Genomic DNA, 27,920 nt, shown 5'->3' with positions numbered 1-27,920 from the left:
TTGAGACACACTGCACACCTTAAAACTTTCCACTGATAAGCTACTTCATTAATAATGGCTTTTTCCTCCTTCAGCCATGATGGCATTCAGAGGTTAGCTGGTGTCACACATCAACTTCTTCCTATGTAATCCATGCTTACTGAATGAGGGAAATTTTCCCTCTAGAAAGTAGAGGCTCTAAACAAGCTACAGACTATGCTTTCTGTTCCCCTTCGATCTGTTTCTATTCAGAAGAAAAACAGTATTCATCATAATTTGTAACTATATTTTTATTTACAATTACTTTATCAATACATGGTTCATTTGACTAACTCAACAATAAAAGGGATGAGGATGGATTTTCTTCCAATGCATCCTTAAAACCTAACATAAAACTTTGCATGTGCTTTGCAGAGGAAAAATGTGCTGAGGAAATAGTTCAATGGGTAAATTGCTTGGCATACAAGCCTGAGGACCTGAGTTCAAATGCCCAGATCTCACGTAAAAGCCAGATGCTGTAACATGTGTCTTTAATCCCAATGCTCCTATAGTGAGCTGAGGAGCAGAGGTAAGAGACTCTCAGACGCTCACAGGCCAGATACTCAGCATTAAACAACAAAGAAAAGAGACGATGCCTCAAACTAGGTGGACTATGAGACCATCTGTTGTAGGTTGTTTTTTCTCTTTTGGGGGGCCCGCCACCCAGTTCCCAAACAATTCACAAATGGAGGCTTATTCTTAATTACGAATGCCCAGCCTTAGCTTGGCTTATTTCTATCTAGCTTTCCTTAACTTAAATTAACCCATCTGCCTTTTGCCTCTGGGCTTTTCCCGTTCTCTTACTTCTGTAAATCTCTTATTCCGTGGCTTGCTGTGTAGCTGGGTGGCTAGCTCCTGGAGTCCTCCTTCTCTGGCTACTTCTTTTTTCCTCCCAGATTTCTCCTTCTATTTATCCTCTCTGCCTGCCAGCCCCACCTATCCTTTCTTCTGCCTTCTTTCTTCAGTTCTTTATTGGACCATCATGTTTTAGACAGGCACAGTAACACAGCTTCACAGAGTTAAACTAATACAACATACACAAAAGTAACACACCTTAAAATATTCCACAGCAACCCTCATCTAAGATTATACTATGAACCTTCACAAGTGTGCTGTGGGATCTGCATGTATGTATGCTTGAACACATGCACACATCTCACCCATGCATACACATACACAATTTTTAAAATATTGGTTAAAAGAATGAGCTCCTGTTCAGAAGTGCTTTTACTCTAGGATCAGGTCAAATCATTCCTTAGAGTAAACAACCAGTCCCAGGACAGACAAGGACTCATATGAGACCGTTTTGTTTCTTTAAAAAAAAAAAAGTCCTTAGAGTATGAGAGTAGAAAACTGAAGATGCCTGTGACTCACAACAGTTTAACTTCGCCCTCACCTGTGCTTAATACCGCTAAGAAGCTAAAGAAAACAGTATGAATTCATCTGCCCAGCCATTCTTTCTTTCACAGTATTTGAACTCCATCTACTATGTGGCAAGCATTGTCCTAGATGCTCATACTCTGACCCTACGTTGTTTGTATTCTATATAGGAAAAAAACAAAAACAAAAAGAAGATACTGTTAAAAACTATACCCCGAGGGCCAGAAAGTGCTGTGACCCAGGGAATCACTGAGATTTGCTATTTGATAGGCCTCTTTGTTAAGAGGGACATTTGAACAGGTAAAACAGCCTACGTTTTCAGCAGATGTTCAGCAATGTGAAGAGCCTGCATAGCAGAACAGTCCGTCTATTTGATCTCTATCAGTATTTATTAATTGGGATTGACACTATCAAGAAATATAGTTTGATCACAAAACCTATCAGAGAATCCTTTCCCATTCCAATGTGGTAATAGTCCTTACTGTCCTGCTGCTTCTGACAATTAAAGATTATCTCCTCCAAGATGTTTTTTCCATCATTCCCAGTTTTTCACTCCATCAAACTGTCGTGGCAATAAAATCCCTTCAAACACCTGACTTACCAAAGCCAGGTGTGGTGATGCATGTCTGTAACCCCATCACTCAGAGGCCAAGACAAGTTAGGAAGTTTGCAGCTAGCGTTAACTACATAATGAGAACTTGTCATAAAGATTTTCCTTAGCTAGCCAAATCCCAAACTAAGCTACTTGCTCTATCAAGGTATCAATCACATAACTGCGTACCAACCTTTGTATCATCAGCACCTAATAAAGTGTGTGGTGCCTAGTAGGCGTTCAATAAATAATTGTAGAGAAAGGCACGATCTCCGAATTAAACAACAACAAAATTTAACAATCTTAGCATAAGTCTTTTTTAAAAAAAACAACAGACACTAGAAGGCGCCCACATGAGTTGGATCAAGGAAGTTAAGGGGCCAGAAGACTAGCGAATAGGGAAGCTGCTCAAGGATTCTTTCAAAAACATGCTGAGACGTGTCGACGTAAATCATGTAGATGCAACACTGTCCACAAGCAGTGTGTGGACGGCAGTTCTTTTGGTGTTTCCAAACTCCGCGATACCCGACACTTGCCCCCACCTTTCCCTCCCCAAATCAGGGAGCTCTCAATTGGGGTGTCCAAGGGATGGTGGAGAGGTTCTCACCTTCCCATTAGTGGGCGGCTCCTGGATGTAGATGTTACTCATCTTGGTCAGTGCTCAGGACTCCGCTCTTTAGTGTGGTCCCGAGCGAATGGCGGGTCTCCGAAGGTGTCCGCCTGTTAGTAGACAATTCTTTAACTTGGGGAAAACTTCACTCGGTCAGAGTCGGGCAAGACAGCCTAGTTAGTCCCCAAACTAGCCCCGCATGGACGCCGCCATGTTGCTCCCGGACCCGAGCACCGCTAACTCCGCAGGGGGGGGACTCCGTGTCCTTCGGGTCACTAGAAAAGATGATAAGACCTCTGCAACTTTAGAGAACTTGTCATGCTATCTGTAATAACGGTTAAATGGGCCAATCCATAAATCCCAGGGCTGCGTCCGCGTCAGGTGTTCGCAGATGGCCCTCACCTCCCCGAAGCTGGCCGAAATGGTTCCGACCGTGTGTGCTCCGCGGTAGGACTCCCCCCGGAAACTGCATCCGCAGCGCCCGAGTTCCGCGAACCCTGGAAGCGCATCCGGCCTGCCCCTGCCGGGAGGTGGAAGTTGGTGGGGGCCGGGTGGGAGAGATCTCTCTGATAGTGCGTTGTCCCCGCAACGGATCTGAACCTAACACGATCTCGAAAAGCCCAGGACTCTGCTCCCCTGCGTCATGGCAGTCCCAGGTGAAGATTAACCTCAGGGCCCCCTTCAGAGGAATGGGGCGAGCAGTGGAGTCCAGGGAGCGGGGCGGCGGGGGAGACCCGGGGATTCGAGCGAAGGCCTGGAAATGCCCGGCGTTGGTTGGTTTCCATGAAAAAGTTCACACTACAAATCCAAAGGGAGCGGGGAGAGAGGGAAAGATCATCTCCGTCGCTCCGAGGCAAGCCCGAACTGTATGGGATTTCAAGGAAAGTGTATTGTGGGAGGGAGAGAGGACGGGGAGCAGTGAACTGTAGGCCTAAGAGGACAGGTTACCCAGAAGACGGACAGGAACTTTCACAGGGCTTCCAAATAAAATCCGAAATGTGAACATCTGGCGAACCCAGGTAGCCATACACATTGTCCTGAAAGACACCAAGTCCAGAAGCGCGCGCCCGGGGTTTGTTTAGCTTTTCCTGTCTGTAGTTACAGTGTGGCTGCAGGCCGACTGCTGTGCCCTTCTGGGCCTCAGTTTCTCTATCCGTAAGAGAAGGAGCTTTGTTGAATTACATCTAAGATTTTTTTATAGGTTTCACTTTTGTGTTCAGAGATTTCTAACCTAGAAACGGCAAACTGTGCTCCGGGGATGTTTTTGTCTGCTACTCCAGTTTACTGGCCGTGTCAGGAGCTGCAAAAAACTTCCCCAAACCGTCTTTGTCAAGATGTGTCTCAGCAGAACTCTGTTGGTAGTTGTTTTTAAGAGATATATATTCTCGCCTTGAATCTTGGAGATTCACAATGCACAGTACTGTAGGAAAGACCCTGAAAATGTTTCCAAAGCCCCGACTTTGCTTAAAACTGCCCTTCCCGCTACTCTTTGAGCTTGTCTTTGTTCTATGGCAGCCTTTTCTGAACTTGATTCTAGAGACGGGTTGGGGGTGGGAGAGTGGCTGCTTTCCTAACTTCTGCAGTTTGCAAAGAAGCACACTTGGAACTGTGAGAAGAGAGGTGACTGTACACTCTTTGTTGTGTTGTAGCGAGCATGACAGACACCCTTGCTCTCTTAGAACTCAGCAGGGAAAAGGGAGGAATTTGCAGAAAGTCGAACTAATGCCGTGGCAAGTAAAATAGTAAGGACACCTAGCAGGATATAGAGAGTACAGAAGGATGTTCTAGATGAGACCTAAAGAAAGGTGAGAGGGAGGGGAGCCTGCAGGGAAAGGGACTGGATTTGGAGAGGAAGAGGAAGTAAGAAGAGGTAATGAAAGATGCCTGCCTTTGGCGAACCTTCAGTATGCTGTGTGAGAGAAAAGAGAAATTAACTAGAGATAATCACAGTATGGAACATTTACTATGTAACCCATGCATCCGATACTATGTCAAACATTGTAATTTTTTCTTTCTCTTTAATGTAACCACTGTTTCGAGATAGCTGTTAATATTCCCACTTCACAAATGGAGGAACATAGACATCACGTAACTTGCCTATTACAAGAGCTAATGGCTGGTTATTCTTCCCCACCGTGTGTGAATGCATTTCCCAACCTGTCCATGGCACAATAAGGAGATGTCCTGTAATTGAAGTACATTAAGCAAGAACAAAGTGTTTGGATATTGATGGACAGTAGGAAACGGCTTAAGGGTTTTAAGAAAAGTTACATTTTAGGATGCAGTTAACCTGGAGGAGAGTTAGTGAATTTAGAGGCACAGTTGGTAATTAGGGGTGATTCTGGTCCAATAAGAAGCAGCTAAGTTGATGGTATGTTTTTGGTGGTAGAATCACTAGGAATTGATGATTGCTTTGATAGCAGTGGAAAATGAGATTCACTTGGTTCTTGATGTTAAATGATTGGGGAGGCCTCATAACTGAGAAGACAACTCCCAAGAGCAGAGTTTAGGGGGATGGCAAAGTGTTCAGTTTGGAATTTGTGTTGAGGTTGGCCAGACACAAAATGGAAACAGCTAATAGACAGCATAGGATTAAATAGATCTTAGGCAAGAAGTTAGTCAAAACCAACACATATAAGAATTAAGGGATAAAGCATGAGACTGTATAGACAGAGTGTGTAATGTGTGAAGGAGGAGTTCTGACTGAAGCCTAGGGAATAATAGCATATAAGGAGATATCAGAGAGAAACAAGTCTGAACAGTAGCTTGCCTAGGCATTTCGAGAGGCTCTGGTGGCCTCTGCTTCACACATCTGCACCAGGAGTTGGCCCACTGTCCCTGTTTATTATTTGAGCAGGCTTTCTGAGCACCCGTGTGGTATGAGCACACTATAAAACTTTAGGAATGAAATTGTGCTACTTAAGAAGAGGGACAAAAATCGACTTTTCTTCTAGCTTTCTTTGAGATGTTCTTAAACTTAAGACCAGTGTTAAATTCAAAATAATGCTTCAAAGCATAATAATAAATTGTGTCATTAAGCTAGATGGAACGACTTACATACTGCTTAAACCCACCAAAAATCAAGATAATAGGCATGACAGGTGGCATGAACGCACAATGCAACCACTTTAGAAAATACAGACACAGAAGGTGTTAAGATAATTTCTTGGCTGATCGATCCAGACACTGCATGGGAGGAAAATAGGGCTCCATTGAGGCGATCATCAAGGGGGACAAGTATTGTGTCATGCTCCTTTATTTTAGGTGTGATGGATTCGGCTTGGGGTGATTCTGCTGCTGGTTATTATAAGGTATAACTATAGAGTAATGAGGCTGCTTTTCACAAACCACCAGCCTTGTCTGTTTCCCTGGTCACGTGCTTCCACGGCTGTTCCTCAGCATTGTATGCTAGCTTACACCATTATGTAGGTAACAATGAGATACTGAAGACCTTAGAAAAATCTTAGACACTTGGTTATTTGACAAGTAGCACTGAACATAAGATTCAGTGAAGTTTACTTCCTTTGGAACATTTCTTTGCTCATTCACAGTTGTTCAGATTAGCTCAGTTGTTGAAATTGTATCCGTGAGTCACTGTTCTCCACCAAGAGTGGACCAGGCACAAGTGGCAATGCGTGTTAGTGATATGCATGGCACAAAAGCTAACCCTTTTAGGTCTCTCAGGGAAGTCTGTCTCCAGGGTAGAGGATGACAATGCTACATTAACATTTCAGTCTCACATCTGGTCAGCATGTTGCTGAAGCATCTACATAATACGGGAAAAGTGAAATCACACTACAACCTGTTTCCTTCATTCCTCAGCCATTCTATAGGTACTTCTCTCTCTCTCTCTAACATGGCTGCTGAAATAATGGTCATAAATTCATGTCTGATTCTATCATTCCTGGGAGGCAGACAGTTACCTGTGGATTTTGTAATTTTCTTTAAGCCACTTAACCTCTCATAGGCTGTTTTGTTGTCTCTATAACTAAGGGGACAGTGTTTTGAATTTCTTCAGCTTCTAAAATATTAAAGCTTCCTTCTCTACAAGAACGAAGTGTATAGCTCTGAGCATGACCAATTCTTTTCTACCTTTTCTGCCCTTCTTATGTATTCTTCGATGATGCGAAAACCTGACTTGGCTCTTTCCTGACCTCTCACGTGTTTTTCTGTGCTGTGTGGCTTTGTTACTGTTATCCCTTCATTATATATTCATACCTGCCTCAGGTTTTCAGCTGACCGTCTTGCCTGCCACTTTTTATGCTTATTAGCAAAGTTATGTGCTGTTTTTCACATTGCCCAGCACAGTCAGTCATGCGTTACAACTATGAGTACACTACCCTAGATAACCTAGTATGATGTAGCTTTTTGTAGTGAGGGACTTCATTCATTTTGATGACTTTTCTAATGCCAGTTCAGAGTTACACACCCATTTACAGGATTTATAGCTCACTCATGACAAGCACAATACAGTGCTGGCAGGCTTGATTGTTTCCTTAGACAACAGATTAAACTGTTGTCCCGTGACAATAGTTTTTGGTTATGTACCCAGGACTTATGGGTACCTGGGCTCCCCTGTTAAGATGTCACTGATTTGGGCAGAGTGAAGAGAGAAGTTAGGGATCATAGGGTCGGGAAGGGCCACAGGCTGTTGTTCTCTTAGTTGGAGACAGTTGGAACCTATTTTTAAAGGAGACTTTGGTGAATTCTCTAACTGTCCCTATAACTTCTTGCTAAGTGTACCTCAGATCTGCCTGAAACTCACGATACAGCAGGCTGGCCTCAAGTTAAAGGCAACTATCACGAAGCAGCCTCTGCGGTTGCTAGCGAGTGGCACATACCCAGCTTAGCTTTTCCGTCATTGATTATTTTGTGAAGCAAATAGAAGGAAGAGTTTTGCCGGGTGGTAGTGGTGCACGCCCTTAATCCCAGCACTCGGGATTAAAGAGGCAGGTGGATCTCTGTGAGTTCGAGGCCAGCCTGGTCTCCAAAGCGAGTTCCAGGAAAGGCGCAAAGCTACACAGAGAAACCCTGTCTCAAAAAAATCAAAAAAACAAAAAAAAAAAAAAAAAAAGGAAGAGTTTTATGCATTTAAGTTAGCTATTTTTGTATCAGTAGTTTAAGGGGATGGATTACTTTCATCCCTCTTTTAGAGATCAAATGATTAAGAGACATAAACAATAGGACATCTGCTCTTTCAAAGAATTCCATCAAGAAATTAATTTAGCCTACTGTTTAAATTCATGAGACATTTCTATTTCTGTTATTTTTTTCTATTTTAGTTTCATTATCCATGTGAGATCCCAAAGGAGGGTATATCTACAACTATTACTATAAACCAATGGAAAGGTTTAAACACTTGTTTTATTTTTGCATTCAGCTTTCACAGGATAAAATTATATATTGTACAGACATTAGCATTCCTATATTTAATATCCCTACTATTTGAGGTTAAATATACACACACACAATAAATTTATATTCTATAGAAAGAGCCCCACAGTATATTAGCTTAAATGATAATAAGATTATCAGATGGAAAATTTGTTACAAAACAGAAGAAATCCAACCCACTGTTACTGAATCTAATCAAATTAAAAGTGAAAAGATGGCGCCCTGTGGTAGAGGTGATGCAGTTGCTAAGTGATACAGAGAAAGCTTAATTGCTTTAACTGCTTACTTTTGGCATTAAATGATTATGTCTTCAAAGTACAAGGCCGATAATAAAAGTCGGAAGCTGAGTCCTACTCATTGCTGTATACGAGGGACTCAGTAAAGAAACCGCCTAAATGCCTGCTCCATGATTAAGGGGGGAAGTTTTTGTTGTAGATAAGAGAGGGAGAATAGCCAGAGGCATCTAGGAGAGTCTGCCATGGCTACATCTCAGGAACAGAGAGAAGAGCAGAGAGAAAAGAGAAGCAGATTGGCAGTTGCCTCGTATATGGGAACAGAGAAGATAGCAAAAATGATTGGAGAGTCCTGCCTGTTATACGGGGTTATGTTGCAGGGGGAGGAGGACAGGTTAGCCGGAACAGCCTGGGAACTAGTGAGGGAGGGGGTCCTGATCTGATCAAGGCTTGTTGTTAGAGTTAGTAGAGAACTAGCTGCCCTTTGCTGGAGATTGCGGGGGAGGGGCGAGTAGGAGGGGATGAGAAAGTAACAGCTTTTCCTGGCGAGCAGAAACAAAGTTTCTGAGGAATGCTGAATGTCCAGCCTGTGCTGAGCCCAGACGGCCTTCTTGTGTAGTTGGGACCTGACAGTTTCAGTTTTCAGTGGCTGAATGTTGACTTTGAGCCTAGCGTGGTGTACCTGCCTGGAGCCACAGCACTGGGGAGCTAGAGGCAGGAACAGCGCCATGACTTTGAAATCACACTGGCCTACAGAGTAAATTCCAGGCCAGCTAGGTCTACAGAGCATCGCTCAAAGTTAATCTTCGGCTTGGGGAATCATAGGCAATATACCTTCCAAGTAACTGCGTTTATGTCAGATCTGATCTTTTCGCCAAGAGAATCTCCTCACTTGTTTTTCCTCCCTTTCTTTAGCTGTTTTTGTTTCAATTTTTGAAACATTGTCTCCACTATGTAACCCCAGGAGCTCCTGATCCTTCGGCCTCAGCTTCCTTCTCGTATCCTTTTCTCGCTCTTGCTTTCTACTGTTGCTTTTTGTTAGTTTTCCTTCAGTGCCAACTGCTTTACTAAAATATAACTTACGCAGGGCGGTGGTGGTGCACGCCTTTAATCCCAGCACTCGGGAGGCAGAGCCAGGCGGATCTCTGTGAGTTCGAGGCCAGCCTGGGCTACCAAGTGAGTCCCAGGAAAGGCGCAAAGCTACACAGAGAAACCCTGTCTCGAAAAACCAAAAAAATAAATAAATAAATAAATAAAATATAACTTACATATATTAAAAGACCTGCAGATTAAAAAAAAAATGTGTGGCCCAAAGAATTTGTGTGTGTATGATAGATAGTGGTTCTCAATCTTCCTAACGCTGCGGCCCTTTAATCTACAGTTCCTCGTGTTGTGCTAACCCCACACATAAAATTATCTTCATTGATACTTCATAACTATAATTTTGCTACTGTTATGAACCATAATATAAATATGTTTTCCAGTGGTCTTAGGTGACCCCTGTGAAAGGGTCATGAGAGTTCTTGACCCACAGGTTGAGAACCACTGCTCTAGAAGGAAAGAAATAGATAACTGAAGTAAAATTCAATTTCCTTCTTATATATCACAAACAGTTCTGTGATACAAATAGTATAGCTTTCTTTCCTCTTCCTGTATGTGTTAAAGATTGTTACATTTCTTTAAACACTGGCCCCATCCCCTCATACCATAACTTATGCAGTATACTCCTTATATTTAAACTCCTTCTATTCTCAGAGTTACAAACAGTGTTGCCGTGATGAACTTGATCATAGCTGGTTTGCATTTGTGCAAGTGAACTGTATGCGTTCTCAGATAGGGGGTGTTGGATGAAAGACCTTGTGGTAGGCTCTGTGCAGTGCTGAGTTCCACCCCACTGACCCTTCCAGAGGGTGCCGCACTCAAAGCTCCCCTCGGGTGTTTCTACCTGAGCTCCTTTGAGAAGTGAAAATGGAGTCCTGCTACCTTTTTTTTTTTTTTTTTGTTTTTCGAGACAGGGTTTCTCTGTGTAGCTTTGCGCCTTTCCTGGAGCTCACTTGGTAGCCCAGACTGGCCTCGAACTCACAGAGATCCACCTGCCTCTGCCTCCCGAGTGCTGAGATTAAAGGCGTGCGCCGCCGCCGCCGCCGCCGCCGCCGCCGCCGCCGCCGCCACCACCACTACCATCCAGCCCTACTACCATTTTTAATGGGCATTTCACATACAGAGGAAAGAGAGCGTCTTGTCCGCGTTTTAGGTTATTCCTATTTCTTTTCCGTGTACTTTCTGGTCCACTGGTTGCCCCTCTCCATTTTTTTCCCCAGTGGCCGTTGGTCTTCTCCTCAGGATGTGTTGATTTTCCACAGTGGGGAGTCTGTCCCTCCTGCAAGTTACAAATGTTGTTTCACAACCTTTCAAGTGTGTTCTGAGTCTGCTCCTGGAGGTTTTCACCACTGGAATGCAGCCGTCAGTGTCGCCACGCCCCCCCCATGACACATACACACACACACACACACACACACACACACACACACACACACACACACACACACACACACACACACACACACACCCTGGCCCTGTTATGCACTTTTATGGTGACCTTTAGATTGGAGGTCCCGATTACCATGGATAACATGAAGAGGGCAGGAGGCATCACTCACTGCCTAAGCCAATTTAGTGTGAGTAAACCAAGAACAACATCCAGGAGCCGCAAATAACTGGGAGAGGGGATCTCTGCGCTGGGAAGGGACCTCTCCACATACCAGCCAGAGTTCTTGCTGAACAACAGAAAACTAAGGTTAAGTTGAAAAGAAAAGTTGCCAAGGAGTTTATTAAATCTAAGAAACCCTTCCTGCCATGCTCAGAAACCAGAAAAGGCGAAGCATACCAAACCAAGCACTGTGCCACTGCCGTAAGTGCTTTGGAAAATGGACTTTTCCTCCCAAATAGGCCAAACTGGCCTCACACTAAGTAGCCCAACTAGGCTTGAACTCAGCATCTTCCTGCATCAGCCTCCAGATGTTGAGATTACAGATAGTGAGCTAGAAGCTAGGTCTTGACAACAGGGTGAACTGTGATTCCATCACTTTTTCCCAGGTCTGGTGTCATTTGCCTTGGTCTTGACGGCCCACGTAGAAGCTTTTCACTGGCCAGGCAGTCTGGTCGCAAATGGTCCCAAATGAAGCTGGGATCTGAATTTAGACAAAGGCTAGTGAGGAAGGAGCTTGTAAGAAGATCTGGTTATTTCTCTGTCATAGAAAGTTTCGTCTTGGTTAAAGAAGATAGCCTGAGAAAAGTTTCACATTCTGTTCATTCTACAAACAGGAAGCACTTGAAGAATGAGTTCACATCAGTGTCTTTTGCTATAAGTGAGTTCAGTTCTAGCACAGGCAGAGGTGACTTCACACCTGCCTGTTACTGTTAGTCTGTGGCAGCAGTAATGGTGCATGAAGCAGTTATTCAGTCTTTCTCAACATCTGTGGTTTCTATGGAAACAAACTTAACACTGACCCATATTCTCTGAGCTTTATTGTCAACATGCAATTATTTTCATAATGGAGAAGCCTTAGATTATATTAATCCAGCCTTATTCCACAGTGGATGCTACTAACTGTGGCATGTGGGTTCTTACAGGACAAAGTGGAGACATGAGTCTAAAGGGTAAGGAATCGGTGTACAGTGCTCAGAAACTTCAGCAGTGGCACCTTTTCTGATTTAAACATGTAAATACTGTAAAAAAAAAAAATAGTGACACTCTAGAGTTTGAGGTGAAAGTAGGCTTCAGAAGAACTGCAACTAATGAGTTCTTAGGAAGGTGGAGAAGGAGGGTGTGATAAGTGACGTCACATGATAGAGCTGTCACTCAGAGAGAGTCTAGCGGGGAGATGTTTACAGCTGTGCTGTGTTCATGGGAGGCTCAGATGTCAGCAGCGGGATGCAGCATTCTCCTGCTCCCGTCACCTGGATGCAAGGTGCGTTCCACTGGGATGCTCTCTAAAGATGTCAGTGGCAGCAGAGCAGTGCTTGTTATTTAAATGCACATTGTAGGACCCTGTTTACAAGAACAGCTCAATTAGTGTAACTTTTTCCTCCAAATTAGGAGTGGGGGAAATAACTAGTGTTTCAAGCTTATCATGTTGAAGAATTGGTTTAAGAATCATTTTCATTTATAATTACTAATGTTTTCTACCTGCTCTCTACATTTTACAATAGTCTCTCACATTGGGATGGTAACTTCATTTGAAGGATTTAGAAAGCGGACCCCCTTCCTCAGAGAAAGGGAATAATGTTCCCCTGGGCCTTCCATTGCTTCCCAGAAGCCGCTGTCAGAGGTTAAAGATATTTTAATGTTCAGTGGAATATTCAGCCACAAAAAATATTACAATTCTGGTGCACGCTGTAATATGGATGATTCGTGAAAACATTGTGTCACGCTTTTAAAAGGGACAGATATTGTCTGGTTTCTCCAGAGAGGCAAATGTTGTTAGAAAGTAGATGGAGTAGCTGAGACGGGGGAAACATGAAGGTGTTTAGTGGGTGTAGTTGCTCTTCTTGATGGTGAAAATCATTTGGAGAAGGACAGTAGTTGACAGCTGCATGTCATTGTGGCTGTTTTCCTTGCTGCCGAAACAGACATTTGAAGGGATTCAAGTCCTCTCTTTGGTGTGTATTTTGTCACAGTTTAAAAATCAGTTTCTTCCATTCTTTCATTCGTAGTGTTTATGTCTTCAGCACCATCCGCATGCACTGACTTCACAGAAAGACTGCTGTGAATGCTTGGAGCTTTTGTCAGAACTGGACATGTGACTACTCTGTTTTCACTTCTCAAGGTTCAAGTGCTGACTTAAGTTATTTTTTAATGATACCTAACAATTACAGTGAATTTTATGGAATTTTACCATTTTCTTTGAGAAAGGTGGAATTATTTTTTTCTACTGAAACACAAGAACATTTGTTACATCTTAGTGTGTGTGTGTGTGTGTGTGTGTGTGTGTGTGTACCATATATATAGTAAATTAGTTAATTTTCAACAGTAAGTTATAATATCCTAGAATTCCTTCCCCAGTAATGTGGGATCCCTAAAATGTTTAAGCTCTCAACTATAATGCTGTGTTCATACTGAATTAGAAAAAATGTACGTTCTTGAAATATTAGCCAAATGATTTGGGTAAATTCACTTTCAGTAAGTTGACCGTTAAAAAAGTTGAGTAGTGTTGCTAAGATTAGTTTTTTGTTTTTGTTTTTGTTTTTTTTTTTCTTAGAACAAAAGGTTTTCTTAGAGTTTTATCTTAGGATAAAGTTTTTATTTTTACTTACTTGTATTTCCCCAAATGTTTTCTAATTGTGTTTCAGGTTGCAACAAGGACAATGTCCGGGCAGGCTGCAAGAAGTGTGGCTACCGTAAGTACCTGAAAAGCGACGACGTCCTGTCTACCTTGTGTGCTGAGGCCATTGCTTCCCGGGCAGGCTGGCTTGGCATCCTGACTTCAGCAGCTCTATGGCTGGCCCCTGAGCTCCTCCAGGGTTTGGAGTTGACTCAGTGTGTGATAACTAGCAAAGGTGCCGTGAATATGAGGGGTTGAAGGAGATTAGAAGTTTGGAGAAAATAGAACTAAGATCATTTAAAATATAAAAGTAGAAGACTGTGTATTTAAAATATAGGTGATGCTGGAGAGATGCTGGAGATCTAGGCAGTGTAGAGCACTTATTGCTCCAGTAAAGGACCTGGGTTTGATTCCCAACTCCCATGTGATAACTCATAACCATCTGAAACTCCAGTCCCAAAGATCTAACATCCTTTTCTGGCCTCCACAGGCACCAGGCATGCACATATGCACATGATACACATACATACATGCAGGCAAAAAAAAAAAAAAAAAAAAAAAAAACATACATGTAAAATTAAATAAGTAAATCTTTAAAAAAATTTAAACATGTGTGTGTATGTATGTATGTATGTATGTATGTATGTTTGTATATACTTTATATGCACCTATGCATTGCTTTGTTTCTGGATACCAGATGAAGAGTAAAGGCATTAAAAGCAATTTTTGAATGCTTTCTGAACTTATCCCTTTGTATAAGGGTTTGATTCCCAGAATTTCTCCTCATGTGCAAATAAAAAAAAAAATCTTGATTTCAACAATGTTTCCAATGTGATTAATATAATAGAATTAAAGGGTACACCCAAGCCTATGTAATTACATACAGTGTCATATGATTTGATTCTGTAATCAGCATTCCTGGAGGAAAATCCAGCAGCTCCACGGGGCTTCCCAATAGTTATTCCTGGCAGCACTTGCTGTCTCTAAAGTTGTTTGACATCTGTGCTGACTACACTGGCTCTTAGAATATTCCACTTCATTGAAGTGTTATTTCTAACAAGTATAACTGATTTAACAAAGATTTCCATGAAGACCAAGACATTGATTTATAAACTTCGTTATTTAAAAAAACTTACAAATAAATATCACAGACCACAATTAGATAACTGTGAAGGTTTCTGGTCTTCATTTTCATGAACATTCGCTTCTGGCAGTTCTGACAACAGATGTTTCAGGTAAACCCTCAGACGTACTAGCTGTGCGACAGTGGCACATGGCTTAACCGTTCTGTGTTGGTTTTCTGTCTGCAAAATGAGTTAATTATAGTCCCTAACCTCATAGAGGTTGCTGTGAATATTAAGTGAGCTTGTGTAAGTAACGACTCTAGGTCACTGACTGGCCATAGTTGGTCCTCAGTGCGTGACTGTTGCATAGAAAACTGAGGCTCTTCCATTACAAGATGGGAAAGTGGAATTTGAGCTCTGGTTGTCAGACTTCATGCTGTGCTGTGCTTTTTCTGTTTTTCTTACTTCCCGTAGTGGCAAATGTACCAGATGTAAATTTTAACCATTCTTCCATAAACCATTCTGAGCATTAATGACCTTCATAGTTCTAAACAGCCCTCCCCACTTTCTATTCCAAATCATTTTGGTAACCTCGAATAGAAACTCTAGCCGTGAAGTAGAAATTCTGTGTACCCTCCTTTTCTTAGCTCTTGGTAATTTCTGGTACTCTACATAGTTCTTATTGGAGGAACCATACACTGTCCTTTGCATCTTACTTAGCATAATGTTTCAAAGTTACCCTGCCTTGTACTGTACACACATGTTGACATTGTTTCTTATGGTAGAATGTTGTTGCATTGCATGGATATACTACACTTTCTTTATCCATTCACCTGTGGATAGATACTTGATTGTCTTTACCTGTTAGGATTATAAATAATGCTATAGTGATCGTTGATAGGTCCCTGATTTTCATTCCTGTAGGAATATTCTTAGGAGTGGCATTATTGAATTGTCACCTGGACTTTTTTGAGAAGCCACCTAATTTTTCCACCCTGGCTATCCTTTATATTCCTACTAGGAATACATAAGGCTTCCCTTGTTTCCACATCCTCCCCAGCATTTATTATTGTTCCCGTTTGATACAATGTATACACTTGGGTGATACTAAGAAGTATATATTTGGTTTGATGACTGTCTCTAGTTCCAGATACAGATCTGGTTTAAAAAAAAAAAAAAAAAAAAAAATCCTTGGATTTCCCAAGTGAAAGAGCTGATAGGAGTATCTTTTGTTATCTATAGGGAATACTTTTCAGCCAAACATGAGTTTCTTCTTATGACTCTTAGTGCATTCAATGTGGACACTGATTGCCAGAGAACCACACAGATGTTTAGAAGGCTGAAACCAGCCCTCCAGGGAAGGGAGAGAGAATTCATAGAGGGTGGCTTCAGTCACCAGTGGCCAGTGATTTAATTAACCATTCATGTCTGATGGAAATCCATAGACACTTTTACACTTCAGAGTTCTGAGAACTTTGGGGTTGGTAAATATACTGAGGTACTGGGGGATGGCACACCCAGAGAGGGCTACCCCCCCTCACAGACACATCCAGATTTTCCCTGTGCATCTCTTCCATTTAGCTGCATGTGAGCTGTGTATGTCATAATAAATGTGAATGGTAAGTCATCTGCTTCCCTTGACTCAGTGAACCATTATTGTGAACCACCAGATTCGAGGAGCTTCCGGGAACTCTGTGACTTTAGAGCCGGCCAGTCCATGTGAGTAGCCTAGGTTTGTGATTGACACCTGAAGTTGGAGAACCTTGTGAAACTGAACCCTTAATCTGTGGGGCTGCACTAAGCCTAGAAAGTGTCCAGGATGAATTGAACTGGTTGTTATTTTGATATTTTTTGTGGGACTCCTAACAAACACAGTAAGAGTTTCTGACTCTTTCTCCTCTTCTTGGGACCTCTTTTCTCCTACTGGGCTGCTTCGCCATGCTGCTTTGATATGAGGGTCTTTAGCAAGACATTATAGCAAGATGTCTCGGTGGTTGGCATGCTCGCCACATGAGCCTGCCGGTCTGCCTGTCCCTACAGTGCATATAAACTCTGCACAGCTGCCCTCTGACCTCCATATGCACCCCTTGGCACAGGTGTATGCTCCCCCATAAGAATAAATACAATTCAGGAATGGATTTAATTGTATGATACCCAGTTAGTACCCAGAGAGTGAAGAACTAGTTGTTGGGATGGAAAGAAAGTTACATTTTTGCTATGGGAAGTGTTGGGAGTACAGTCCAGACCATCCTAACAGGTGTGAAGGTAGTTGTATTTCATTTTTGTTTTGATTTGCTTTTCTCTAATAATTTGGAACCACTGCTCATATAGTTTGGGCCATTTGCATTTCTATTCTGGAGATATTTGTTTGTCTTGCCTTTTTTTTAGACTAGGTCATGCTTTCACTGAGTTTTAGTTATTTCTTACATGCAGTGAACAGATATCAAACTCTACCAAACATGATTTTTTTATAAGTATTTTTCCAATCCTATGTTATGTTTCCCTTTCCTGATAATGTTCTTTGCAAAAGGCTCTTTAGATTGATAAAATTAAATTTGATGAATTCCTTTTTCTTTTGATGCTCTGTGCTTTTGGTGTCCCATGCTAAGAGTCTATTGGCAAATCCCAAACGGCCAAGATTTACCCCTGTGCTTTCTTCTAAAGGTTTGGTGGCTTGGGGCCTTGTATTTTATATCTGTTGATCCTCTTGGAGTGTGGTTTGGCATGTGATGTGATGCGAGGTCTGTGCTATTATTTAAGGTGTAGGAAGACACTTGCTCAAGCAGACTGTTCTCCCCCTGAGTGGTGGGCACTCTTGACAGAATTCAGCTAGCCGTGGCATTTTTCTTTTCTGGTCACTCTGACAGAATGCCTGACATAGCAACAGAATGGGAGGGATTGCTTCCTTTAGCTTGAGCTTTCCTGGGTCCCTAGCTATCATGGTCTGCTCTGTTGTTTCTGAGAACATGATGGCAGGTGGGGTGTGATTCACCTCACTGCTGACAGGACGCAGAGAAGTCCTGTGCTGCTGACATCCCTTTCCCCTTTTATTCCATCTGGGCCTCTACCCCATGGGAAGGGACAACCTACATTTGGGGTGTGTCATCCTGAACGTGGCCTTCACTAAACCCAGAGCTTGATGAGCTGCTTGGATCATGCCTCTGCCTCCCAGGTGCTGGGACTGCAGGTGGCCACCATGCCCACCTGACCATTTCTATAGGGCTGTAGGAACTGAGACTCTGCTCCTCACACTGGGATGAAGCACTTCGTTCACTGAGCCAACTCCCCAGCCCCTCACATTCTAATAATTTTTTACCCTTCATCCTCCTAGAGTATATTTAGAAAAGAAACTGTGAGGGAATAAATAGCTAGGAAGACAGTGATGTCCTAAGCCTCTTTCACTTACACCCAGTAAGAACAACAATCGCAACAGACACAACCCGGACTCTGTTTGTAGTTTCACAAGTAATGGTCGTGTCACTTAAAGAGAAGCAGAAACAGTGTGTGTTCCTTACATGTTCATTGCAGTGCCTGGCCTTTGGGTCTTGTATGAGGCATTCTGGTCGCGATGGACAGCTGGCCTGCAGTGGAAAGCCCGCTTTCCTGTGCCAGGTACATAGCGCTGGAGGGAAATATTGCTTGAAGAGCAGAGCCAGACCAAGAAGCTGAGCTCCCTGAAGGAAGTGCAACCTACCCAGTGCCGGGATAAAAAGGGTCTTAAGTGAAGCAGGAGTGCATGCTGAACACACAGTGAGTCAGTCACACACACTGACTGAGCGGCCTTCAGAACTGTGTGCAGTGGAGCTTTGGAGCCCTGATGGTGGCAGATGGCTAGAGTGGAGACCCTCGTATAAAGCCAGGATCCCTACCCTAACCTAACTGTCAAGATGGAATTAGGAAATTTTCACTTAACCGTCTAGGGGTATTAGCAAGAAGGCTCATGGTCTGTTTGAGTGCCTATAAAACAGCAATTACAAGGAAAAGAACCATGCAGACTTGGCAACCGAACCTTGAGCTGTATAGCTTACACTGAGGCAGGTACCATTTTTCCAGTGCCGTGAAACTATTGTTCAAAATTGATGTTGTAGAGGTTGATGATATAGCTCAGTTAGTAGAGTATTTGCCTGGCATTCGCTAAGTTGTGAGTCCAGTCCCTGGCGTCACATAAACTCCAGGTATAGTGACCCACGCCTGTAATCCCAGCACCGTAATCTCTTTAGAAGGTAGAATGGGATTGGCATAGGACTGAGGCAGAACTTGAGAAAGATGATAGGACCCCTAAAGCACTCTCCCCTCCTCCCGTCTGTCTCTGGGGGGGGGGAGGTGTGCCTGTGTGTGTGGTGACTTATGTGTCATGGCAACATGTGGACAGCAGAGGGAAACCTGTGGAGTGTGTTCTCTCCTTCCACTGCGTGGTTCCTAGAGATGGAATTTAGGTCCTCGGGCTCAGTGGCAAGTGCTCTTACCCGCTGAACCAACTTGTCGGCCCCACTTTGTCCTTTTTATTCAGTCTAGGACCCAGCCCATGTGGAGGGTGAGTCTTCCCACTTCCACTAACCTAATCTAAGCCCCCAGAGACAGCCAGAGGCTTGTCTTCAGATGATCCTAGGTCCTGTCAGGATCAAGTCAGTGATGACCATCACAGTGAACAATTACTGAAGTCTTCTTACTGAGAGAATTTTAGGCAAAGTGATATCAGAATTTAAATATTTCGTGTTTTGAATCCTTTAGAGAAGTATTTTTAGTTTTGTTGCTGCTTATGCATTATGACCACTTTAATTAGATGAAAGATAGAACCGCATGAGTTAGTAGTCAAGCAGAGGAGGGAAGACTAGAGTGAGGGAATAAAACATAAAGTTTCATGTATGAGAGTGTGTTTTTAGTCACCTAATGTAAATCATGTAAAATAACCCTGTGCTGATTCAGTGTTCTGAAATGCATGACAAGTGCCCCCACAATGTTTCTTGAATTAGAAGTTCCATTGAAGGCCAGGCGGTGGTGGCGTACGCCTCTAATCCCAGCACTTGGGAAGCAGAGCTAAGTGGATCTCTGTGAGTTCAAGGTCAGCCTTGTCTACAGAGCAAGTTCCAGGACAGGCACCAAAACTACATGGAGAAACCCTGTCTCAAAAAAAAAAAAGTTCCATTGAAGATGGGAAAAGTTCTGTTGGACTACTATATTCAAGCAAAAAACATATAGAATACTAAACTTCAGCAACAGAATAAAAGTTTAGGCTTTTGTGTTGTGATTAAACTAGTACTCTGTTGCCTCCTATGAAAGCACCAAAGCAGAGAGCACAGTGCATGTGTAGTTTGATCCTTCTTGGGTTTGTTTTCTTTATCTAGCTGGTCATCTGACCTTTGAGTGCCGCAATTTTCTCCGGGTCGACCCCAAAAGGGACATCGTGTTGGATGTCAGCAGTACAAGTAGTGAGGACAGCGATGAAGAAAACGAGGAGCTGAATAAACTGCAGGCTCTGCAGGAGAAACGTAAGCAGTGGGCTCCCCGTTCTCCCCTGGGTCGTGTCTCACTTGTGGGACTGTGCTCGTCACCAGGTTGTCTTTCTTATTGCATGCAAGGGCTGCAGCATAGCTAAGAACATGGCTTTGACGGAAGTCGTGACATGAGGTTAGTGATCAGGAGGCAAGTCATCATGCAACATCATGTGTATAAAAGCGTTGTTGTTGTAATGGCATAAACATGATGTTGTAGGTTTTATAAATTTTACACCCTCTATATAGATACAATACAGAAGGAAACTCATTGTGTTGTAGCTTTTTGGAGAGCTTTAAACAGTAATATTTGTATTAGTCTCACTTGAGGTAAAAGAAGCAGTTAAACACGAGGAGCCCAGCGGGGCAGTCTCCGATTCTTGTTGGTGCAGATACCTAATACCCTGTTCTTACTTCTCCATCCCCTGCGGAAGCCCGTGTGCCCTGTTTTCCCTCTTCTTTCCTCTCCATCCCCTGCGGAAGCCCGTGTGCCCTGTTTTCCCTCTTCTTACCTCTCCATCCCCTGCGGAAGCCCTGTGCCTGTTTTCCTCTTCTTTCCTCTCCATCCCCTGCGAAAGCCCGTGTGCCCTGTTTTCCCTCTTCTTCCTCTCCATCCCCTGCAGTAACCCGCGTGCTCTCTTCTCCCTTTCCTCTTTGACTCTTAAGTTGGGTCAAGGTGTGTTGTTTGATTACACATATTTGTAACTTTTCCGTCTTCCTCTTGATACTAATTTCTGATTTCATATCATTGTGATCAGCAGGATGCTTGATATGATTTCATTCTTAAATTTGTTAAGACATAATTTATGAGCTAATGTGATCTCTGGGTTTCCTAATTGGAGATACCGCCATTATATTGTAATTACCATCTATGAAAGAAAAGTCATCTTGCAGGCCCTTGCCTGTGTTTACTTTCTACTCCTGTGTCTGTTGACTTCATCTTGCTAAGTATAAACTAAAATACATGTGCCCACACATGCACATGCAGGCAGACACGCATGCTCGTATACACACACATGCGCGCACGCACGCACGCACACAGCATATTTGTCCGTAGACTCATGGTGACTTGATTTTTTTCCTCTACCTTCTCCCTTACAGGAATAAATGAAGAAGAGGAGAAGAAAAAAGAAAAAAGCAAGGAGAAAATTAAATTGAAGAAAAAGAGGAAAAGGTACATTTTAACAGGTTATTTGGGTGTTGAAAAAGAAAACCATATACTGTTAGTCCAGAAAGGATCATAGATTTTATTTTTCACGTAGTACAGTTAATTTACTTTTAGAGTTTTCTTAGTGAGAATAATATGTTTGTATTTGCTCGAGTGAAGTAGCAAAGCCCCCTACCTTAGAAATCATGTCACTTTGTACATTTGTATTCTGGATTTCACATTTAGAGCAAAAGCGGAAGTTTTGATTAGATACACATCTAAATTCTTCATATATATTTTGTGCTAATTTTGAAATTGGCTTCTAAATGTCTGTATTCTATCATTATCACGACTAAGAAATTAATTTATTAATGGAATTTAATAGAATTTCATAAGCCCAAACTTCCTTCAGATCTTTCACAACCCTCATTAGCCATTTGTGAATTTTTTTCTGGTAAGATTTTCAGTGACTAATTAAAGAAATTGATCAAATGCAGTTAAGAGACAAATCCTCCCCCTGGTTATTAAGTACAGTCTTATTCATACTAAAATAAGTAGACATGTTTTTGAATGTTTGTTCATAGTTAGGTCTGCTTTGGACTTTATTCTCCCAGAATGGCTTCATTTCTTTTTTTAATCAGGTGTTGCCACTTTATAATTTTATAATGCACTTGACTGCATATATTTTAATACTTCAGAAAACTTGTGAATTGTCAAAGTTAGCTTACTTTCAGGTGTTGGGAGTTAATCTCTAACATAAGACCTGCTAGGAGCAGAGACTTGGATTTCTGACTAGTGTTTTGTTATTTGTGCTAAGGCAGCAGACTGCATTGCATGCAGGAAGCGTGAGGCTGTGTAGTCTTCCATGATCTGGCACATTTAGTTTGTAGTTAGAGATTATATTCAGACCTGTCCATATCAAGCCTTGCAGACCTTAGGCCCTAACACCCAAACTTCTCCATGTGTGTACAGATAGCCGTCTGTTAGTGTGCTGTGCCCAAACCTAGTTTTGCCTTAAAGGTGCAAATCCAGACCAAAGAGATGTGCAGGCTTAGAAGAAACTGTGTGTGTGCAAATAAGTAGGCCAGCAAGAGAACAGGAGGGAAGTGAGGAGAAGCTTGGAGTCAGGGGCATACTCAAGCCTCTCCTAGGGACAGGGATCCCCGAGCCCTGCAGGACATGGATTCACTTTTGCTCCAAGTCTGTCCTGAAGTTTCTTAGCTTGGGTTTTAGTTCCTAAATTGCTAAGCTAACTTTAAAAAAAAATTTTAATTAAAATATAATTACAGAATTTCCCCCATCCCTTTCTTCCCTCCAACCCCTCCCATATACTTTCCCTGCTCTCTCTCAAATAAATACATGGCTTTTTCAAAAAGGCTTTCAAATATTATTTCTATGTAGGTAGGTAGGTAGATAGATAGATAGATAGATAGATAGATAGATAGATAGATAGATAGGCTTCTAAACATATAAATAGAACCCGCTCAATCCATATAATGTTACCGGTATGAACTAACTTTTAAGGTACCTGTTGATTTTTAAATTAATTCAGTTTCTGTCTTGTCACATATATTTTTAGTTTGGACGTAGGTAAAATGTACTGTATATAAGATCTGAAAAGGTGGAATTCTTGTTTGTTTCTTTCCTTAGCTCAGCCCCTCCCCCTGCTGCAGAGCCCATGTCAGGGAAGGCAAGTCTATTTTGCGTTAAAATATTAATAAAGTATAATGATAAATCATCCTCATCTACATGCAGTGTTCATTTAAAAGCTTGCTTTCTGTAACAGATAAAAAATTACTTGGAAGTACAAGTGTTCTTTTCTAGCCCTGCAAGCAGAAGGAATCAAGTTCATTATCATGAAAAATCACAGGAATTACAAAAGTGCTTTTATTTTGTTAATTTTCAGCTCTTATCCATTCATACTGAGGAACAATTAGGATCCTTTTTACATTTAGCCATAATTGCATCCTTTTGTGACTTAAGAGAATGTGCTAACAAGTTATTACCTATACAAGTGGGCTCTGTGCATGAGGTCGGTGAGCTCTGCTTTAGTTCTCCCTGTAAGATTCTGACAGGCAGGAAGCATGCACGCCTGTCACAGCCCCAGAAAGATAATGTCATTCTCGCCCCATCGCATTACATTGCTGCAGTTGAGCAGAATGGAGATGTAGCTTTGTCAGCTTCTGTGACCAAGCGGCAAAAAAATTGAATTCTGCATTTAAAGAGAATATAAAGCGAATTTTCAGTATCTGTGTTTACACTTCCTCTTCCAGGAATTAAGGCAGCTCAACTTCTACTTAATTCATGTCTCCAGTCCTAAGTGCAGTGTTAGTCATAATGTGTTCTTGCCCATAGGTCTTATTCCAGCTCCACTGAAGAGGACTCTTCAAAACAAAAGAAACAGAAATATCAGAAAAAAGAAAAGAAAAAAGAAAAAAAGAACAAATCAAAAAAAGGAAAACATCACAAAAAAGAAAAAAAGAAGAGGAAAAAAGAAAAACGTTCTTCCCCTAACCATTCTGAATTCACCAAAAAGTAACCGAATCTTTGGCCTAACTCAGGAAATTGAAGAATTCAATATTTTTCATTATTGTACCTTCCTTGGAATAGCTATGTAATTATGCTTTGCAGAAAATCCCAGCCTCTTCCATAAAGACAGTTTTCACATGTTGAGACCCTTATCTCTCTGCCCATCTGTATTAAATCCATCTTATTACTTGACAGCCATGTCTCAAGTACAGATGTTTGTAAATGCAAAGCACATCCTTTTGGGTATGTGTGTTTCTGGGTGTTGGGCATAAGTTAATTATCACAGGGCTTTACTGAAGTCCAACCAAGTCGTCTCCATAGCAGCTCCTGAGTGGTGTCCGCCTTCCAGTGACGTAGCTAGGTTGGTGGTAGTGATTTGCTCTTGATACTGAGGATTTTAATAGCTTTATCTACTGTGTAATGTATAAAGATAGTGAAGTTCTTCACTGTTGTTTTTAAATCTCTAGGCTTTTTAAATAGTATCATTGAAGAGAAAACTGCTTTACCGATCTCAAATTTTTAAATGAATGGGATCTATAGGAAGATATTAATGAAAGTATTTATAACAAGTGTCATTGTTTTATGAAATGCATGTTTCTAGCCCTTGCCTCCCATGTTTTTATAACAATTAAAATATCCCCTTTTTAAAGAGAATCACTTAGCTTACTAGAAAGTCTGGCAGGGAGATTCTGTGCTGGTCAGGATTATTAGGTAGATCCTGGGTTGATATACACATGTGCCATATTGGCATGGCTTATGGTGATACCTCAAACACCTTTTTTTGTGTGGAAACAGCAAAACCCTCATTAAAACTGATTTTTATTATATCTAGTGTATATGATGCTTGCAAATACGAGTATTGTGACAGTTTTTATGAATGTTTGCCTATATATTTATTTTTTTCTGAAATGATTTTGGAGTGAGTTTTACACTAAACTTACAACTTCACAGATCGCCAATGTTGATATTTCTTCTCTCACTTCAGTCACAAATCTTAGTAGCACTGTAAAAAATTTAAAATCAAGAATTTCATCTATACTTTCAAAATAGAAGACTTGGGGGTAGCATCTTGAAAGCCTTTGTATAATAATGAAACTTGTACATAAATAAGCATTCTCAATGACCTGTTAGTAGATATAAATGTTTCTCACATTTTTAATTTCATGGTCATCAGTGTAGTGTATCTTAACATCTAGTATTCCGGAATCCCAACAAGTTAACTTACACTGTAAAAGTGTTGAAAACCAGCCTGCTAGCTTGGAACAGCATCCAAGTTTCCAAGTACGTTGCTCTGGTGCACTTATATATCTTCAAGTTGATTAAATAGAGACGCGGCTGCAAGCAAGTTTGTCAGGGAAGTATACTTGGTCTTGCAGGCTGGAGAGCTTTACCTATCTTCCCTTGCTCTGCACCCAAACTTGAATGCCCTGAGGGCCTCATACATCCCTTAACATACTCTCCCCTCTGCTCAGGTTTCACAGAAGCTGCACCCACACCCTTCCCTAGCGTTGCTTCCATGAGGTGCACGTATCCTCAGCCTTTCCACAAACGGATTACTCTCTTGGCCCATAAAAAGAAATTTTGTTTAGAGTTTAGTCAGTTGTTAGGACTAAAGCACAAAACTTTTAGATTTTTTTATTTTTTTGAGACAGGGTTTCTCTGTGTAGTTTTGGTGCCTATCCTGGATCTCGCTCTATAGACCAGGCTGGCCTCGAACTCACAGAGCTCTGCCTGGGTCTGCCTCCTGAGTGCTGGGGATTAAAGGCGTGCGCCACCACCGCCCGGCAAACCTTTAGATTTTTAAGGACTTGTTTTGTCTACACTAATTTTGTGAAAGTTCAGTTCTTTGGTTATCTGGATTAATAAATATTCTCAAGATCCTTTTTTAAAAATATCAGGGAGCTGAATGGTGACTCAACAATTAAACACTCTTACTGCTCTTAGAGAGGACCTGACTTCAGTTCCCAGCATCCTCACTAGGCACCTATAACTCTGTTATTCCAGTCGCGAGGGATCCGATGCCTACATCTGACCTCTGTGGTACCCATGAGCACTTAGCAGCTGCTCACACAGACATATGCATGTGCATGTAAATTTAAGGTTTTTTTTTTATTTTAAACTTAAAAAGCAAATAAAGAAATAAATGGCCTCATCTCTTTGTATGTGTAGAATTGTTATCAGTGACATCAGTTGTAAATGAAGAGTTCATCATATTTGTGAGTTTTATTTCTGTTAATTGTAAGAAAATATAAATTGACTTATAAGGGTTTGCTTTCTAAATTTAGCTAATGATTCAGATGTTATTTATATATACAATCAGCCCTCACTCATTAATCTGCTATAATAAAATAAAAAATTTTAATGGACCAGTCATTTCCCCCAGGAATAATCTTTTTTTTTTTTTTTTTTTTTTTTTTTTTTTTTTTTTCCCGAGACAGGGTTTCTCTTGTGTAGTCCCCCAGGAAAAATCTTAACATGATTAATGAATTACACTGTCATATTAGTTTACCTTATGAAGTATCAAAGTAGAAGTCATTTATTTTTACTAAAGTAAGTTGTTGGAATGGGATGCAAATTTCACTGATACCTCCTAGGAAAATGAATGCATGTAATTTCTTCTTAGGCAGTATGAAACAGAAAGAACACTTCATTTAGTAGCAGCAGTCCCGAGGGCTGGTGTGGTACCTCTCTGTGTGGCCTGTGCCTGTACAACCCTGGCTGCACTCTGTCTCCTCTAAGCCCCTCTGCAGCCCTTGGCCATGCCACCCTGAGCACATTCTATCTCCAACGCCCTGTGTAACCCCCAGCAAAGTCATTTAACTTCTTGGGGCCTTGGTGTCTGTTGCCTATGAATATTGCACTGTGTTTTCTCAGATCACTTTTAGTGAAATTCAAATAATAGTCTTTTAAGGCAGTATTATAGACAGGCAGCCAGCATTCTATAAAGGTTGCGTTTATTATTATGACTGCTAAACATACCAACTTAAGTAAATAAATGGTGTTTGATTCACTTCGTTCTGACCTAACTGTATGTCATTTTCACCAAATGCAGACAGAATTTACATGTAGATTTCTGACTGTAGCTAGGTTATCTGACACTTAGAAGCTACTGTTTTTAAGCTGGTGAGCATGCTCCCTGGCTTTTCCATTCTTTTACTCATATCTGTTGTCTAAAAGCTCTGTTTGTTTGTTTGGGTTTTTTGAGACAGGGTTTCTCCGTGTAGTTTTGGTGCCTGTCCTGGAACTTGCTCTGTTAGACCAGGTTGGCCTCGAACTCACAGAGATCCATCTGCCTCTGCCTCTTGAGTGCTGGGATTAAAGGCGTGCGCTACCACCGCCCATCTTGGATTGGTTTTTGTTGTTGTTTTCAGTTCCTCACATTTAGTATGTCACTTACCCCTTTAGTTCTTGCAGGCCAGGGTATTGACAAATGATAACTTGGACAACTGTGTGTGTGTGTGTGTGTGTGTGTGTGTGTGTGTGTGTGTATTTACAACTCTAGATTCTAGGTTTCCTTCAGCCTTGAGGTAGGTAGCAGAGTTCTTACTAGTAGCTGTAGATCATTCCTGTCTGCTGCCCTGAAGAACTCACAGTCCAGCTGGTATAAGTACCATGAGAACTACAGTCATGTGAGCACAGTAATGAACCCCAAGATTCATGGCAAGAAATACAGACGCTGCCTTCGTCTGCAGCAGTTAGAGGGCTGCTGAGAGAACATAACACCTGAATTTTAGGTTATTAAGGTTGCCAAGAGGAGCCTGGGAAGTGCTTGATGAGGGAGTTCTGTGCAGAGAGAAAACAATGACATGAGTTGAACTGTGTGCCCGAAGGAATGGAGGCCCCGCAGGGCTGGTGTGCCTGTGTAAGGCTGAGTGGTAAAAACTGAGACACCATTGCAGGTTCCTGCAACCAAGAGACGGAGGGAGGCCTTAGGCTCCGTGTTGGCAAGCATAGATTTTACCCTCTAAGCCGTGAGACATGACAGCATTTTAAGGAAGGAAATGGCTTTTACCGGGGTTTTTGGTCTTATCTCTTTCATAATTCTACAATTTTTAAGAGATGAAATTGCTGTCATTGAAAGTGTACATGGAAGATAATCTTAGGGTTTTATGCTCCATTGCTTATAAATTACGCAAT

General features: G+C 41.8%; 2 protein-coding genes across 2 annotated transcripts in view; one reads left to right on the top strand and one right to left on the bottom strand.

The window, feature by feature from the left end:
- Cwc27 (CWC27 spliceosome associated cyclophilin) overlaps positions 1-3,009 on the bottom strand; it is a 180,823-nt gene extending 177,814 nt beyond the window's left edge. The window contains exon 1 of the mRNA XM_028884035.2: positions 2,598-3,009. Within this exon, the coding sequence (XP_028739868.1) occupies positions 2,598-2,639 (42 nt within the window). The 5' untranslated portion in view covers positions 2,640-3,009. The remainder of the gene's footprint in view (positions 1-2,597) is intronic.
- A 59-nt stretch (positions 3,010-3,068) lies between these two features.
- On the top strand, positions 3,069-26,149 carry Srek1ip1 (SREK1 interacting protein 1). The gene is made up of 5 exons (XM_028884047.2): positions 3,069-3,256; positions 13,580-13,627; positions 19,961-20,104; positions 21,209-21,281; positions 23,610-26,149. The coding sequence occupies exons 1-5, from the start codon at positions 3,244-3,246 to the stop codon at positions 23,791-23,793; spliced, it is 462 nt and encodes a 153-aa protein (XP_028739880.1). The 5' UTR covers positions 3,069-3,243; the 3' UTR covers positions 23,794-26,149.
- The last annotated feature ends 1,771 nt before the right edge of the window (positions 26,150-27,920 follow it).

The sequence above is a fragment of the Peromyscus leucopus genome, chromosome 11 (genome assembly GCF_004664715.2).
Source record: "Peromyscus leucopus breed LL Stock chromosome 11, UCI_PerLeu_2.1, whole genome shotgun sequence".
Taxonomy (NCBI): Eukaryota; Metazoa; Chordata; class Mammalia; order Rodentia; family Cricetidae; genus Peromyscus; species Peromyscus leucopus.
Note: the sequence above shows the minus strand (reverse complement) of the source record. Positions and strands in the feature narration are given on the sequence as shown.